A 17,264-nucleotide genomic window follows, 5' to 3' on the forward strand; every position below is an offset into this window, starting at 1 on the left:
GTCTTAAACAGTTAGGACACACTTACTTCCTGTCCCCCAACACTTCATTTTGTTAACAAATAGACCACATCAGAAAACTTTTATAATAATGTGCTATAAAAAACAAAACTGTTCTTTTTAAATAGCTTTTAATGAACCATAACAAACACACAGAATTGAAATGAAAAACCCTAAATTTAGAGTCACACTGAACATGGCAAGTTTCCCTGGTGCTGCAGACACTTCAAAGGTGTTTGGACACCTGTTATTTTTCAATCTAGGTGCAACTGACAACAGGTACAGTTAAGATTTGCTGTGAAAAAGTGCAGGTGTAGTCTAGCTCTACCAGGATAACACATAGGTGCAAGGTGATTTTCTCTGTCTAAAAGCACAGAGAAAATCTAATACATGAGGAATGGAAGACAGGAAAGAACTGAAGAAAGGCATCAACTAAGCTTTGGGACCAATGTCTTTGTGCAAAGAGGAAGACAACAAACAATGCCAGTCCTTTTAGTGAAACCTGTGCTCACAGTCCAACACCATGCAAATTGACCAACATTCCTCAGAGAATACCAGAACTGGCTGGCATGCCAGTCTCTTCACAAATGAGAAGAGGTTCACATATTTCTTAGGGGAAGATGACCGCCAGCCATCTGCTCAAAGTGTTCTTCTTCCCTTTATCATCTTTCCTTTTATCTTGAAGGCAGCTGTTGAATTAAATATAAACATAAAGAGACAAATGACTGCTTAAAAAAGAAGTGAGAATCGTTTTAAACAGGAATAATAATGATGATGCAGTAAAAATGATTAGAATTAACACTGAAAGACTACATGGAGGGAACACTGAAGGAAAAACTTAGTTTATTATCAAGACTGCATTAACTAGTGCTTTTCAAAAGTATCTATAAAGGTTTCCCTGCAAAGTTTTACATTATGACACAAAAGATGCAACTGAAGGTGACAGTGAGCAAGTACCAATCACCAATAGCAAAGCTATTGGTGATTGGTACTGCTATTACTTAGATTTGCTAAGACCACCCTCACCTTAATATCATTTACTAATATATGAAGATTGAAAACAATTATACCCTTGTTCAAACTCCTACATTATACAACATATCTGAATGAACAAACTCATGTAAAATTACAGAAACTTTATTTCTTTTTCTTTTTGTCTTATTTTGCCATTTTACACTCAGTGCATCAAATTTAGATATGCATTTACGGCATAAAACTGGAAATTAACACCTTTATCTTCTAAATAAACATAAAATATTTGGGAAATTATTTTAAACATTTTTTCTTATTTTTACAGTCTTTTTGTGTGTGATAATGTTTTAAAAATCCGTAAAAATGTAAAACAAACAAACAAACAAACAAACAAACAAACAAACAAACAAACATATATATTCTATATATTCATAGTACAGTTTTTTGTGGTATTTTATATTAGACATTAGTCGATATACAGACAGTTTTTTTGTAATTTTATTGATATTTCACACATTCAAAAATAACAAGACATTTCTGTAAAGTGTCAACATTCAGGTAAATTTGGGGGGGGGTCTTAACACTGTTTAGGTTAGCTTAGCACAGACTGGAAACCAGCCTACTGTGGCTTGAACGGTAATAAAATGCACCTCCAAAACCTCCCAAAGCTCAGTAATTAACATATCGTTGCTTGACTGGTACAGTATGTTAGAGCTGGAGGCGGGCTGTGGTTATCACATTACTTCTGAAATGGGAACTGTGAATTTCCGTGGTCCCACTGGTTTCCTGGCAGTGAGACACGAAAGCAACAGTGTAGACTTTGATAGACTGATTATGGTCATTCTCTCCATATAAAATAAAGAAACGGAATGGGTTTGTGTTTCTTCAGGTCCAAGCTCTACACATCAACAACCAGTAAAGATACAGTTGAAGACAAAAAAAGATTAAAAAATAAATAAATAAATAAATGAAATAAGTGTAATAAAAATTGAGCGAGAAATTTAGTGTCAAGGGGTTGGCGCTCTTCATTCAATTTTCAGTGGAAAAAAAACACAGAGCTCCGGCTGAAGTTGCCAGTTCAGTAATTTTTCCGCTGAACTGGCTGTGCTGCTTCTTACCCCCGCGTTCTCTCCCTTTTGGTGCATTTTGTCACGCAGCCATGGCAACCCTTAGAGTCAACCACTATCCCCGGAAGTTTCGGAGAACTGGCAACAAATTAAATAGAGGAGAGAGAAAAATGAGCTTCTTACTTCTTTTCGGTGGAGGTTCATGCCTCGCTGCGCTGCAGGTCTCATTTCATGTACTGACTTTGGAAAACACGGAAGTGAGTTGTTTTTTTATATCTTTTTTTTTTTTTTACTTACACTCCATATATGAAGTTTATCAATCTTTCCGCGCCTTGAAATTTTATATTTTATATAACAGGCGGGAAAGTGAACTAAAGGTGACGAATTTAAAGTTAATGCGATAAAAGGCTTGGCTCAGTGTTACACCCAGTAACTTCAGTTACTCGTTTATTCTGATCAGTTCAAAGGTGTGAGGCGCATTCACCCCACCACAGGTAAGGCTTTTGAATCTACCTGCAGCTGAGGAGGATAATCAACTGATTTCATAATCAATGAAGTGTGTGGGTCAAGATGAGTATTATTAAGAGAAATCTTACTGAGGAAAAAGTATCAAATACCCCCCAGGTCCCGGCTTCTAAACTGTGATTATTTCCTGTTTTCCTTCTTTCTTTTTTCTTTCTTTTTTTTTGTTTTGTGAAATTAACTAATTTGAATTTTATTTCTTGTTCTTGACTCTGTGTGAGAATATCACTGTGGAACAACATTAAGAGAGATTTTTTGTTATTCCTCCAGTGTTTTACAGATATGTTAGATCCAAAAATCTAACATAAAGATGAATCCAGATTTTCAAAATTAATTAGCTTGTGCGACTCCTGCATAGCCCACAGGGCATTCCTGCCACACCCAGCTCCAGTCACCCAGGCTGATCCCACCTCCATCCCCACCTTAGTACATTGTTCCACCGGATAAACCTGTCAACTAGTACATTTACTCAAGCATTTCTCCTACTTCCTCATCTTGACTCAGGGGAACATATTTTAAAATCGGTATTTTCAACTTGGAAAAATAAAAATAAATCTGAACCTAAATTGTTGTAATTATGATACACAAATTTCGGCCTTTTACTTTAAGTACTTTACCTAACCTAACCATTCACTAGTTTAAAGACCAGGAGGATCCACAAAAACACAGGGGGGAAACACAGATAACTAGCAACGGTGCATTAGAGCCAGCATAAAATCTGTGTCAGATCAAACATGTGGATCGATCTCCTATGGTTAACCTTTGGGGAAAGAAGGAGAGCACCCAAAAGTAGCTTTAAATGTATGTTCGTGCTAATTTCTTTTATAGTGTAATATTTCTAAATTTACTCACAATAATTTAAATACTTCTTCATCCGCTAGACGAGAGTGTAAAACTTCCCGTGGCCATTTCCTTTGTCTCATTTCTCAAATGACAGTAAAAGTCGTCAAAGTAATATGTGAAATTCTTCACAGCCTTGTGTTATCTCTCATTCTTTGCATTTTGCAGATGTTTAGTTTATCTTTATATTTCCGTCTGCAGTCTCACCAGTTGCTGATTGTGTTTGTAGTAGGGCTGAACGATTATGGAAAATAATCTAATTGCGATTTTTTGCCCCAATATTGCGATTGCGATGCGATATGCGATTATTTTTTAAGGTCTTTGTCTTCTGTATTATTAAACAAAGACAAGCAATACATCATATAGTATGGCCAATACTATATTACATTAATTTTAAACTGTTCTTTCCTGGAAGACAGACCTCTGTTATGATGACATGAGGTGATGCATGAATTGATGACTGACATTTTTATTTAACTTCTTCAATCACAACAGTATATTTGAACATACACAATAGTTTATTTTTAGCTTACAAACATCTGAGCATAAAGTGCTGACAAGGAACCCTGGTGTAAACATTAAAATGAAAGTCAGTACAATGTGCAGATTGCAGAAATATACATTAAAAAAAATCAGTGGCTTTACCACACTCAGTTTTTCGACATCTGTGAACTACTAGACAGTCATTCAATTAAAAAATAATATTAAATAAATAAAACTAATAAATAAAAAATACACACATCTTACTGATCTCTGCAGTCAGTAACATTACACATAAAGTGCAAACATAATAGCAATTGTATAAACACACACACAAACACGCCTTTAAAATTTAAAGGCGTGAAATTGGACGGTCTAGTTCTGATTAGCGTCACCGCTGTCTCGGTGGAGTTTAATAAACTCGGCCGTCTGCTTCTTGCTATCTAAAATATAACCAGACACTGGTGTAAATTCTCGACTGTCTCATACTTCTGTTTAATAAGTTTTCTGTTTGACGTTTAGTCAGCTGTGTGAAAACCAAGGAGGAACCCACCCGGGGGATTAATAAAGTTTTATTTTATCTAATCTAATAACTTTAATCTCAGCCAAACCGATTTACTCACGAACAAACAAAACACTGAAAAAAGCCCAACAATAACATTTTTAGGTTGTCTAAGTGACTTATATATTACGTTTAACCCGAGCAGCGAAACTCCGCGGTGATCTGAAAATGATGTGCCGGGAGTTGTGCCGTTCTCGGCCGCATCAGTAACCCTCGAGCTCCCGGCTAGCTGTCGAGCTGGTGGGTAGCAGATGCCTCTGAAAACGTCGAAGCACTTTTGCAAATATGGGATATCTTGATAAACCGAGCAGATATTTGATGTTTACACAACTACTTTCTCGCCTGAAAATATGTTAAAAGTTTATTTTGTGACCCTGAAAGATTAGTATGAGTAATTTTAAAACTTAGTAGCGGCCGCCATTGCTGGAAACTGGAGTTTGGCTGGGCCGCGCTATGAATTCTGGGATATGGTAGTAATTTGGACAGCCTTCGGCGCGTCGCTGTGACGTAATCGGTCTACAAATGCGGCCTCAGGAGGATGCAGCCCATGAATTTGGACATGTCCAGAGTATAATCGCAGCCTTTGCGGTTAAAAAATTGCACTTGATCATGTCGCGATATTATCGCAAATGCGATATATCGTTCAGCCCTAGTTTGTAGTCAAAACAGATGATTTAATCTTTCATTCTAACAGGTTCCCTCACAGTGGCGCCATTGTGTATATATGTAAGGCCTTCATGCTACATGCTGTCACCATCTATAATGCATGATATCAGTCTGGGAGAGAAGCATCTGCCAGATGTTATTGTCATCACTTTAATCATCGGGCATTTTTAAATAATTTCACAAATAAAGTATTTCTCATTTACTAAAAAAACCCCAAACCCAAAAAGTTTAGTCTTTTTGGTTGTCTGTGAAGTCTGCCAAGCCCACAGGCATCACGTCATGAGCGCTGTAAAGCATGTTTACGGAGCTTGAGTGTGTCAAGTCACAGCAGGTTGTTAACCTGCAGTAGCATGCTCAGATGGTTTACAGATGTAAAACTATGCATGACAAATAGGAGTGTGAATGTGTGCGCAAAGTCAAGACAACATATTACAGGAATATGCAGAAGAGTAGGTGTAAGGTCATTTCCTTCATTGAAGAAAAGAGCATTAGGTGTACGGTTGGCCAAACAGGAGTGACAGGATGATCCGTAAATCACAGCATGGTTTCGTTACTGTCTATTCCTCACATCCAATGCAAATACAAGTGCTGGTTTTCTTTACAAAGTAGATTCAGATATGACGAGTATTTGTACAAAAGAGCAGCCGGTTAACCAAAGAAGAATGATGGAGTAGGCATTCAAATATGACAGGTCTTTTAAGTAATTAAAATAAGGAAAACAAGTCAAGACTTTAGAGTCATACCTTATTAGAAACCCTGTCATTCTAATAAGGTATGTAATCATATTGGCCAACCGGACTGGCACAATTCAGAACCGTGTCATTGATCTCAATGATTTAATCATCAGATGAAGCTGTCATTTATCAGCAGCCTACACTCGTAGTTTTGACCCCCTCACACAGCCGCTAAGGGTTTTGGCTCAACCTCCTATGTTATTGCACATCAACACCTATTTGTTATAATCGTTTAACCATGACCTATAATATATATGTATAAAAGTTCCCGAAGTTATTTGAATATAACCTAATAATAATGTTCCACCTTCTTCTTGACCTTAGAAAAATGTTTCTGTACATCCTCGGGCTGGTGGCTGTTTGGTTCGTTTATCGCTGGTACAGAGAAACCAAAAGAGTCTCCAACAAGGAGGACAAGTATGTGTACATCACAGGTTGCGACTCCGGGTTTGGTAATCTCCTGGCGAGACACCTGGACAAGCTGGGCTTCCGCGTGATTGCAGGCTGTTACACCGGGAAGGGTGAGGATGAGCTGAAGAAGGTCTCCTCCGACAAACTGACCACCATCCACCTGGACGTCGCCGACTCTGAGAGTGTGAGCAAAGTGGCAGCTTTCATCAAGACTCTGGTTGGACAGAAGGGTGAGTGGCTCAGTGTAAAGTCTCCCATTTTTAACTGATGAACTTAAATGTCAAATATTTGGATTACATGCCAGGAAAAACCAGGATTAGTTAAAGTGGCTGTTAAGGCAATTCATCTGTTTTCACAGTCATTTCTTTATTTTTATCGCAAAAGTAGTCCATCACAGTAATTTTTAATCGCTTTAGATAGGCGTGAGTAGAATAAATATACTAATGAAAGAATTATTCAGTATTGTTTTCTTGAATAAAATGTGAACAAGACTGAAACTTAATGTAAAGGCCTTCCTTTTTCACAGTGAGGACTGTGTCAGTCTGTATACTCCTATCTGTTGTCAGTATAGTCAATAACCCAGCTACCCACCCACCCACCCACTCTGTTTATTCCAGCATGAAGGAAAATAAAATAAAAACCCTGAACAACTGAACTGTAAGAACAATGAAGCAAAGAGAACATCTCATTATGTTAGTGTTTTTATTCATCTTTAGGCACGAAAAAAATATTTTTGAACTTCATTTTTTTTTAAAAGCATGTACTTTTCAAAGAATTTTTTACATGTCAATTTCGGTGGACAACATATGTTTTGACTTGTGAATTTGACAAACAAATAAATAATATACATTGTGTGTTGTATTTATGTGCAAGTATACCACCAACGCTGACACAAAGACAAGAAAACAGCCTTTGAATAGCTGTCCACTGTAGTGACCACTATGCGTAAAAGGGTTAATGTATTTAATGACTCAGTGTTTGGATTTGAAGTGTGCCTGCAGGAAGAGCCAGCCTGTTTAACTCCTTTCCAGTCATTTTAGGGTTTGGGGCTTGTTTTAATGGTTGATGGCCGCCCCTCCCTGAGCCTGGTTCTGCCGGAGGTTTCTTCCTGTTAAAATGGAGTTTTTCCTTCCCCCTGTCACCAAAGCGCTTGCTCATAGGGGGTCATATGATTGTTGGGTTTTTCTCTGTATCTATTATAGGATCTACTGTACAATATAAAGCACCTTGTGGCAACTGTTGTTGTGATTTGGGGCTATATAAATTGAATTGAATTGAATATCAGACCTGGGAAATGAAAACAAAGTTCTGAGCCCAATTTTTAAACTGGCTTTGAGAAGTTAATGTTATGCAGTGGAAAGTGAAGTGTATCTGCAAATCATTTGACTTTATTGTAGTAGATGCTTAGCTGCTCATATCAGTGATTTTTCAAAGTGTGGATTCATGGAATTGAGTCTAGATTAGAAACCGGCAGAGCATGTTTATCACTTTAAAGTGGGCCTACATGACATAAAATGAGAAGCAAATACACAATGTTCTTAAGAGTGGTTTGCTATGATTTCACAATCAGTCTGGGTTAATGACCCAGAAACAATATCTCCCAGCAATAACACAAAGAATTTAAAAAGTTATGACATTTGAGTTTTCCCAAGGGCCACAGTTGGGGAATATTTTTGACATCTACTCTCTCCAACAGCAGTTTGTAAGGAGATAAAGTTACGTTGAGTATAAATTAGTTAATCTTACTGTTCCAGCCCTCAACAACAGTCCCAATTCTCATGTGGCCCTGTTTTTATGGTATACTATATTTCAACATTAATGATTATAACACGCAGTCCAAAGCAGGGATTTGTGTGTCCGTACTGTGGCTCTCATTGTGCTTCTTGTTGTTGGGTTTGTGTTACTTCAGGCCTCTGGGCTGTCGTGAACAACGCTGGAATCTCAGTGCCGTCCGGTCCCAACGACTGGCTCACCGTAGAAGATTTCAAACCTATGATAGTGGTCAATCTGCTCGGTGTCATCGATGTGACCCTGAGTGTCCTCCCCCTCATCAAGAAGGCCAAAGGCAGGGTGATAAACATCGCCAGTGTGTGTGGTCGAATCAGCCCATTCGGCGGACCTTACTGTGTGTCCAAGTATGGAGTGGAGTCCTTCAATGACAGCCTCCGGTGAGAGCACATCTGACTTTTCAAGCCTGTACATGCGTACCCTGTGAGTCTGCTGACTTGCAGCATCTCATTTTGTGTTTCAGTATCGACATGACACCATTTGGAGTCAAGGTGTTATGCATTGAGCCCGGGTTCTTTAAAACAAACGTGACTGACACAGCTATGTTGAAGAATAACTTCATGAAGCTCTGGGAAAGATTACCTCAGGAAGTGAAAGATGACTACGGGCATGGTTTCTTGGACACAAGTGAGATGCTTTATTTCATTTAACAGATAAGACTTACTCGGATACATTATGTTTTCAAGCTGTTCATCCATTGCACTCCTTTCCATCTTCAGCCTGACATTGTATCTACTTTAATCTCTTCATTTCATGTGACTGTGCAGAATCAATATGCAGCAGACAAGATTTCGTGCACCAGAAGCTTTCTGGACTCTTTTCAGCTGCATTAATCTTGCCTATGATCCCGACTGATGATCATTAGTCCTTTAATTGAATTGAATCATTTTTACAGAACTCATGTGTGAAACATTTCTCTTTTTAGCGCTTGAGCAGTTGGACGAGAGGTACAGGCAGATTGTAGACGGGGACCTGATGAAGGTGGTCGGCTGTATGGAGCACGCCATCTCTGCCCTTTATCCACGCACTCGCTACTCCCCCGGGTGGGACGCCAAGTTCCTCTGGTTGCCGATGTCGTACATGCCGAGCTGGCTCTCAGACACGTATTTAATTAAAAGTAAACCCAGACCCAAAATATCTGCGCTGTAGTTTCTGTCACGTCAGTCAGTGAAGCATTTTGGGCTAATCTGAAGATTATATGGGCGTGTGTTTATTTTCTTACGATAATTATGACTCTAGACATTATTACATCTATTTAATTGATTAATAGAGCTGCACTCAGAAGAGTACATGTCAGGTAATGAAGAAACCTTTGAGCACTGACAATTAACTTTGTGTCAAGTCATGTAATAATCTTGAATGCTGTGTCATCTCACCTTTGCTAGTAAAGCAAAAAATCCTAACATGTATTCGTCCTACATATCGAAGAGTGTGCTCTGTAACCTTTAGTCAGAGATTTTGTGCTTTCACAATTGATTTCAGTTGAAAGGGGAGTGCTGTTATCAGAACCAGGGCTCATGGACTCTGAGTGTATTACACAAGCCCAAGCGTGTAACCTTTTAGACCCTCCTGTTAAATCGGACTATGACTCTGCAGACTTGTTACATAACTTCACCTTCAGCACCAGGTTTTGATGTAGAAAGCACCTTTCAGTTAATTTATATTCCCAGGGGTGAAGCAGCAGAAACATCTAAAGCTGTAACCATGGTATGTTTGTATTATTTTTATGATTATTATTTGTTCTACTATTGTACATTTAGTGGTGCTTAAATTTGTGCTGTTGGGGTCTTGGTACCCATTGTGATCACCTAGCTCAGCTAACGTCTGGATAAGTTATTGGCTGTTTATTTATTTTACACTAAGTTAATTAGCAGACTTGACAGGAGTGGCTCGATTGAAACCTTTTGTTATTTTTGTATGCGTTTTTTGGGGGGGGTTTTGTTACATTTTACTTTCAGTAGATAGCCTAATGAGATCTGATGCCATCTGGTGGATGAATGAAAATTGTCATGTTTTTAAAAATCTGTTTACCCATAGTGTAGTTTCTAACATGCAGATAGTTTGGCTTTGAGTTTTCACAGGGTTATGTTAATGAAACACAATTGGTGCACAAATAAAATAAAATGTATTGAGAAAATGCCCAAAATCGTACACATTTTTTTCCAACTGCATACTTCCTTATTCCCGCATGTTCGTGTGAGAAACAAAGAGGACAGGATTAAGATCTTTTAATAAAATCTCTCACACCACAATGTAAAAGAACATTGGAATAATTCTTTACAGTTTTATTGTTCAAGTATATCGCTGAGTGTCTATAAAAAGTAATGATCCAGTTTTTGGTAAGTCTTTTATAATCGTGACCTCTAAGCAGCATTTTCCTGTAGTTTGAGCTAACAGATGTCAGATAACTGGGCTGTAGTTCTAGTGCTTATCAGTTCAGTTTGAGTTCTCAAAGCACTCTCTCACTTCAAGCTTCATTCACTCACACATATACACTTTTTTTTTTTTTTAATGCATAACATTCATGCACACACATCAGGGGCAAGTCAGGATTTAGTATCTTGCCCAACGATACTCCAGCATGCAGACCAGGGGGGCTAAGGATCAAACCACCAGCCTCCTGAATAATAGATGAACTGCTGTACCTCCTGAGCCACATCCGCTCCCTCATATATTCCCCTCTCAAATGAGTTCTAGGATAACATAATGTTACCATATGAAATCTGGTAAAGCAGAAGTAAAAAGTAACACATGAAAGGTCAGTAAACCTGTGCTCACAAATATGCTGATTAAATCTCCAAAAGTTGATTCTGTTCATCTGGACGTAGCGTTTTGTGGGAGAAGCGTTTCGACTGCAGGTTTCCCCGATCTTATAAACAGTACATTTGCATAATGACTGAAACCAGCCCACTGAAGGAACAATGGGCTGGGAGGTCAGTTCCTTAATCTTAGTTATGCAAATCCTCATGACCATTGATCAACAACCACCGACCAAAACCCACTGATCAAAGACAACTGATCAATGGCCATGAGTATCGTTCACAGAGAGTTGGGGAATGGCTGCAATCACAGCATTGTAAGATGGCGAAAGATGTACCCTTAGGCCCCCTCCTCGATTCAGAGATGGTCTTTCCCTTTTCACATAAATGGCCTCCTTGACTCCGCGCTCAAACCAGCGTTCCTCCCTGTCCAGGATGTGCACATCCTCATCCTTGAAAGAGTGTCCACTGGCCTGTAGGTGTAAATAGACTGCAGAATCCTGGCCTGACGAGGTAGTTCTTCTGTGTTGTGCCATCCGCTTCGCCAGAGGTTGTTTGGTTTCCCCGATGTATAAATCCTGGCAATCCTCCTGGCACTTAACAGCGTACACTATGTTACTCTGTTTGTGTCGGGGGACCCGATCCTTGGGGTGGATCAATTTTTGGCGCAGCGTGTTTTGGGGTTTAAAAGCCACAGAAACCTGGTGTTTAAAAAAAATGCGACTCAACTACTCCGATACTCCTGACACATATGGGATCACTACAGGTTTTCGCTTGGGGAGCGGTTGTCCTTCACTCCTGGATCGGCTGGGGCTTTCTTTAGGTGCCTTTCCAGCTTTTCAGTCATTATGCAAATGTACTGTTTATAAGATGAGGAAACCTGCAGTCAGCTGAGACTGAAGAAGTCACTTGGATGAGTGACGAAACGTTTCTCCCACAAAACGTTACGTCCAGATGAACAGAATCAATTTTTGGAGATTTACTTACCTGGATGATTGAGAATGCATCAAGACATACTGATTAAATGTATTCAGTTTAACCTTCCAGCTTTCAGACCTGTGAGGGTAGATGCCAATTTTCTGTTTGGGTGAACTGAACTTCATTTGGGGACATATTAATCAGGTGTGGCCACATTTTCTTAGATCTCAGTCTGTTCTACTCAATACTGGGTTAAGGGCTCACTTAGTTGTGAATGGCTTTAAAAGCTATGTAATTCTGCCATAACCAGTTGAGCCACAAGGGGGAGCTGAAGCTAAATAATAGCAGTGGCGCCCTGGTTTGCTAATGTGGTTACAGGCTTTAACACTGAGACAAGTTTTAAATCTTTTATTTAAGTGTTAAATTGCTTTATTCTTCGATGTCCAGAACTTTTATGTGATGCTCTGCTTTATGAAAAATAAAACGAGGCTAAACAAACATTAAGAGGCCGTGTGTATAATTCAGGTTTCATTACTGCTGCTTAAATGTTTTGAAATGCATCCCAAGTTTCTCCCACCAGGTATTTACAGACCGTCTAGCAGCTTATTTGGCAGGGGTAAGACGATTTCTCTGTTTTTGTATAAATTAATTACTTTATCCAGAGATTAAAATAAAGTAGAGGATGGCATTATGAATGTGTGAAGTCTTTCATTTTAGTTGTAATTTTTGTGTCTTAGGTAATCCTGTCACACCTGGCCCTAACCTGTGTTTTCCTTCTGGCCACGCTCGCTGCCGTCCGCTGGTACATCAGAGATTCCTACAAGGTTGATGGTTTCAGCCAGAAACATGTGCTCATCACAGGCTGTGACAGCGGCTTTGGGAATCTTCTGGCCAAACAGCTGGACCGAAAAGGTTTCCAAGTCATGGCCGCCTGCCTCACAGAGAAAGGTGCCGCAGACTTGGCAGCGGCTGCCTCCCCCAGACTGAAGGCCTTCCTGCTGGATGTTACGGACAGCGCGAGCATCAGGAAGGCGGTGGAGTCTGTGAGCAGAGAGGTCGGAGAGCGAGGTGAGCCGGGCGGACAGCAGGGGGTGCACACTGATAGGGTGCCAGTCAGAGTGAAGCACTGGGAGAGATAAAGCCAAGCTGGTCCATCCCGTCATCAACCCATCATCCTCCTACTGAAACATGTAACACATCTTGCCTTTTAAGGGAGAAACCTGCTTCTGACATAAATCAAGACTGTAGACTGAGATCTGACTACCAACTGTGGGACAGCATGTGCTGAAAACAAATGTTATTACTGATGGGCAAAAAGTAATTCCATCATTTGATTTTATCTATGAAAAAGATTTTTACTGAAAAAAATAAAGGTGGCAAATGTGTAAAACAAATGCCATAGATCAGTTTGTCAGGCCCATGCTCTATGTAAGTGGCTCCTAACCTTTTTATCTTATAGATCATTAGAAAAGAACCCATATGTCTGTTTTCACCTGCTTCTCAGATGTTCAGTGTGTCAATGACAGATTTTCACCACATAGATTTTCAAATTTTTCGAAACCCAGGGGGCAAAAACATCTGATTTTCCACAAGAACCAAACAAATTTTACATAAGTTGGGAAAAAATACTATTTTGTATGCAAAAGATGTCCAAAGTCATCTCTGCAATGAGTCTACTCCAGCAAATAGGAATTATAGACCTGGCTTCATCCAACATTCAGATGCATATTAGCACACACACAAGGAAGTTTCATGCCATACTTACAAAATGCCTACAGAAAAGGATACAAACCAAAATTTGGCCAACCTGTGTATGTGGAGCATCTCATACTCTTCTCTAGGGTTGAACATAGGTAGCAGATTGATCAACTTGTACTAAAACCTTGCACAGCAGGTCAGTGTTTGACATCTGGAGATGCAGAGAAGCATCTGCATGGGCTGTAAGCAGTTTAATCTGTCAAGATTACAAAGCAAAAGATTTAAAAGATGAAGGTCATGAGCTGTTTTCTGGTGGTCGTTATTGTGTATCCTGCAGGTCTGTGGGGTCTGGTGAATAATGCAGGAAGATCGACACCCATCGGCCCAACAGAATGGATGAAGTTAGAGGATTTCACAAAGGTTTTGGATGTGAATCTGTTAGGAGTGATTGACGTAACCCTCCAGTTTCTGCCTCTCTTAAAGAAAGCTCGGGGCAGAGTGGTGAATGTAGCCAGTATTCTGGGACGACTGTCTCTCACTGGTGGAGGATACTGCCTGTCCAAATGGGGAGTGGAAGCCTTTTCTGACAGCCTCAGGTATGAACATGTGGTTAAAAACATACTGCTGAGGTGGGGTTTTTTAAGTCATAATTTAAAAAAAAAAAAAAAAAGAAAGGATTAACACTTGGGTAGGCAAGATGGTTTTGGTGACATTGGACCAATAAAATAATGTGAGTGTCCTGATGCTTTGATAACTCCACACTACAGTTAGTTACGCATCTTTTAAGGGGAGATCAGGAGACTACTATAAAGCGATGTTAGCAGTAGTTGAAAGAGCTGAAATCTTCAATTCACTTTTATTCAGTTTTATTTATATAATATCAAATCATCTCAATGCACTTCATAATCCCCCAAAATACAGAGAAAACGCAAACAATAAGAAGCCCCCTATGAGCAAGTACTTGGTGACAGTGGGGAAGGAGAAACTCATTTTTAACAGCAAGAAACCTCCAGCAGAACCAGGCTTTAAGAAACACTTCCAAAGCTTTTGAATTCATGCCTATTTTCAAATAACAAATATTTGATATTTGTTATCTGTTAATGGATCTTTTGTCCAAAAATGGACCCATTGACCTCTGCCTATAAAAAAAAAAATACATACACATAAAAATACACATAAAAATATAGTAAAGCAGAAATGACATCTACCACAGTCTAATGAAAGTATCAAAGGATTGAAAATACTCACATATTAACTATGCCGCAGCATAGTACTGATGGAGAAGTGCTCAGTAAAATTCTTTCACTTGCTTTCAAGAGACACGCTGTCTGCTTTGTCTGACCAGGAGGGACATGCAGCACTTTGGTATTAATGTGAGCATCATCGAGCCCGGTTTCTTCAAGACTAACGTGACCCGCATTGATCTTATTGACGCTAACCTGAGGAGGCTGTGGTCCCGCCTCCCTCAAGATGTGAAAGACTCATATGGAGCTACATACTTTGATGAGTGTGAGTAAAAGTGCACTTTGTTTAAATCAGCTACAGATCAACTAAACAGATGCTCTGTAAGATCACTTTTATCTGATTATTGATCTCTCAGATGTGAAAGCTCAGACCTTCTCCATGGGACTCTTGTGCAGTCCGGATATCTCTAAGGTGACGAGGTGCATGGAGCACGCGCTGACCGCTCGCTTCCCACGCACACGTTACGCAGCAGGCTGGGACGCAAAGCTTTTCTGGATCCCTTTGTCCTACCTCCCTTCATTCATTGCAGACTTTATAGTCAATTTGATTCTCCCTTCTCCTAAACAAAAGATGTAAATAGCAGACAGCCTTTAACATCGCTGTAAAACTTTGTATGACTGTGTCATTACTTCTCTCCTGTGTATATGTTGACCATGTTCACCCTAAGCTAAAGCTGATTGAGATTTTCCCACACAGCATCTCTAGGGGTTAGAAAAGATGATTCAAAAAAAGATAAAACAGTAGCTCAAATAACCACTTGTTAAAACCAAGATATACAGAAGAGCATCTCTGAACACACAACACATCAAACACTGAAGGAGATGAGCTAGAGCAGCAGATGACCCCACCGGGTCCCATTCCCATCGGCTAAGAAGAGGAAGCTAAGGTTACAATGTGCACGGGCTCACCAAAATTAAACAATACAAGACTGGCCTGTTGAGTCTTGATTTCTGCTGTGACATTCAGTTAATCGGGTCAGAATACGACATAATTAATATGAAATCGTGGATCCGTCCTGTCTTGTATCAGTGTTTCATGGTGGAGGTGGTGGTGTAATGGTGTGGATCTAAAGGACCTAAAGTGTGCCACATATTTAAGCTCATATGTTTGAAATTGTTTAAACACCACAGCCTATGGTGGCGACTTCCAGCAGGACAACACTAACTCATTTAGGATGTTGTGGTAGGGGAGATTCACACCATTAATGTGCAACTGACAAATCTGCAGCAACTGTGTGATGCTATCATGTCAATAAGAACCAAAATCTCTGAGGAATGTTTCCAGCATCTTGCTGAATCTGTGCTGTGAAGAATTAAGGCAGCTCTCAAGGCAGAAAGGGGCAAACATGGATGAACATGACCCTAAATCTTTGTCTCCCTCTATGCATTTGTTTGGTGTCCAAGGCGTAGCCCCCAGACCTCTCTAAGATCTATAGATGGACCGTAACAATAAAGTGATGAAAAAGAGACCAAGTTACAAAATAAGAAATTTATTCATGCACGTCTCAGCAGCAGAAATTGAATCCATTTGGACATTTCCTCACAGATAACATTTTTTATTTGTCCTCATTATGATACAACATAGATCAATCTGTAAAGAACTTATTAGAAAATGTCTACATCTGTATTCTTGGGTTGTATATTGCTCTTTAAGATGATCAACTACATATCCACGCAATAGACTTGGGCACATTCAAGTACTGTTCCAAACTAATTTGGCCATTATTCATTTCAGTAATATCACTAAAAAACAATCGTATCAATTCAAAAGTCGCAAAGGTGATGTAAGGTAAAAATGAGTTTGATTAAGAAGGATAAAAGTATGCTTTGCACACGTATTTAAGCCTATGCATCTGTTTATATTGGAGCACATACTGAAGAGATATAAAATCGAATCTGTCTTGCTTCAATTAAGCCGTGAAATGAGGTATATATTCAGTGGTGAAACAGATATTATTACCCATCGCATTTCTCCAATTTCCTTTGATCATTTTGTACATTCACAATGCAGCTCGCCTTTTATATGTGTTATTTTCTTCACGCCGAACTATTTAGGATCTATTCCAGAATATTTCTGAAAAAAAATCTTACTGTCCAAATTTACAAATATACAACATATTTATTAACATTTCTATCAGCAGCTTCAGTGCAAAGATATACATATCGTACATCAGGATAAAGAAACAAAAAACATTAACACAAAATTGGCATAAGAAATGTCAGAAGGCATAGTCACGGAAGACGTTTTTCTTTGTTCTATAGAAATGTACTTCTCTCCTAAAACGATTTGAGTTTTGTACACAGGCTGCATAAAAAAATAAATTCTGTGCAAAGTGTGTTTCATTTTTCAATTCCCGTCTGCAAGAGAGGGGTTATACGTCACTGTCCTCTTTAACGAGGTTGGCCGTGTCTTTGAAGCTGTCCTCGGTAGGCGAGAAGGTGTTGGGGCGATCCCTCTTCTGAGGTTTGGCAGGGGGGGCAAACGGAGATGGCTCAGGGGCAGAAGAGTCCCCGCTGCTTCCTACGGGCTTTTCATCCCTCATCTGTAAAACAGCACAGACGGTAAAAAAGAGAAGCCCCTCCCCACCCCAACTTTCTGTTTAATT

General features: G+C 39.5%; 2 protein-coding genes across 4 annotated transcripts in view; one reads left to right on the plus strand and one right to left on the minus strand.

The window, feature by feature from the left end:
• Window positions 1–2,158: 2,158 nt before the first annotated feature.
• dhrs9 (dehydrogenase/reductase (SDR family) member 9) lies at window positions 2,159–16,004 on the plus strand. 2 transcript variants are annotated; one of them, XM_080903727.1, is made up of 6 exons: window positions 2,159–2,293; window positions 6,165–6,481; window positions 8,161–8,419; window positions 8,503–8,666; window positions 8,965–12,332; window positions 12,454–12,593. In XM_080903727.1, exons 2-5 carry the CDS (start codon window positions 6,169–6,171, stop codon window positions 9,186–9,188), a joined length of 960 nt encoding a protein of 319 aa, XP_080759853.1. In that variant the 5' UTR covers window positions 2,159–2,293; window positions 6,165–6,168; the 3' UTR covers window positions 9,189–12,332; window positions 12,454–12,593. The 2 variants fall into 2 exon arrangements, with proteins under 2 accessions (XP_080759853.1, XP_080759854.1); XM_080903728.1 differs by lacking the exons at window positions 2,159–2,293; window positions 6,165–6,481; window positions 8,161–8,419; window positions 8,503–8,666 and adding exons at window positions 13,752–14,010; window positions 14,760–14,923; window positions 15,015–16,004 and having other exon boundaries at window positions 9,188–12,332; window positions 12,454–12,784.
• A 128-nt stretch (window positions 16,005–16,132) lies between these two features.
• lrp2a (low density lipoprotein receptor-related protein 2a) overlaps window positions 16,133–17,264 on the minus strand; it is a 54,684-nt gene continuing 53,552 nt past the window's right edge. For both annotated transcript variants that reach the window (XM_080903726.1, XM_080903725.1), the window contains one exon: window positions 16,133–17,201. In XM_080903726.1, the coding sequence (XP_080759852.1) occupies window positions 17,031–17,201 (171 nt within the window). In that variant the 3' untranslated portion in view covers window positions 16,133–17,030. The remainder of the gene's footprint in view (window positions 17,202–17,264) is intronic.

This window comes from Rhamphochromis sp. 'chilingali' (genome assembly GCF_963969265.1).
Source record: "Rhamphochromis sp. 'chilingali' genome assembly, chromosome: 14".
NCBI classification, from domain to species: Eukaryota; Metazoa; Chordata; class Actinopteri; order Cichliformes; family Cichlidae; genus Rhamphochromis; species Rhamphochromis sp. 'chilingali'.

Coding starts and splice junctions, on each gene's coding strand:
- dhrs9 (XM_080903727.1), top strand. CDS start 6,169: ATGTTTCTGTACATCCTCGGGCTGGTGGCTGTTTGGTTCGTTTATCGC. Junction 8,420..8,502: donor TCCTTCAATGACAGCCTCCG/GTGAGAGCACAT, acceptor TTTGTGTTTCAG/TATCGACATGACACCATTTG. Junction 8,667..8,964: donor GCATGGTTTCTTGGACACAA/GTGAGATGCTTT, acceptor TTCTCTTTTTAG/CGCTTGAGCAGTTGGACGAG.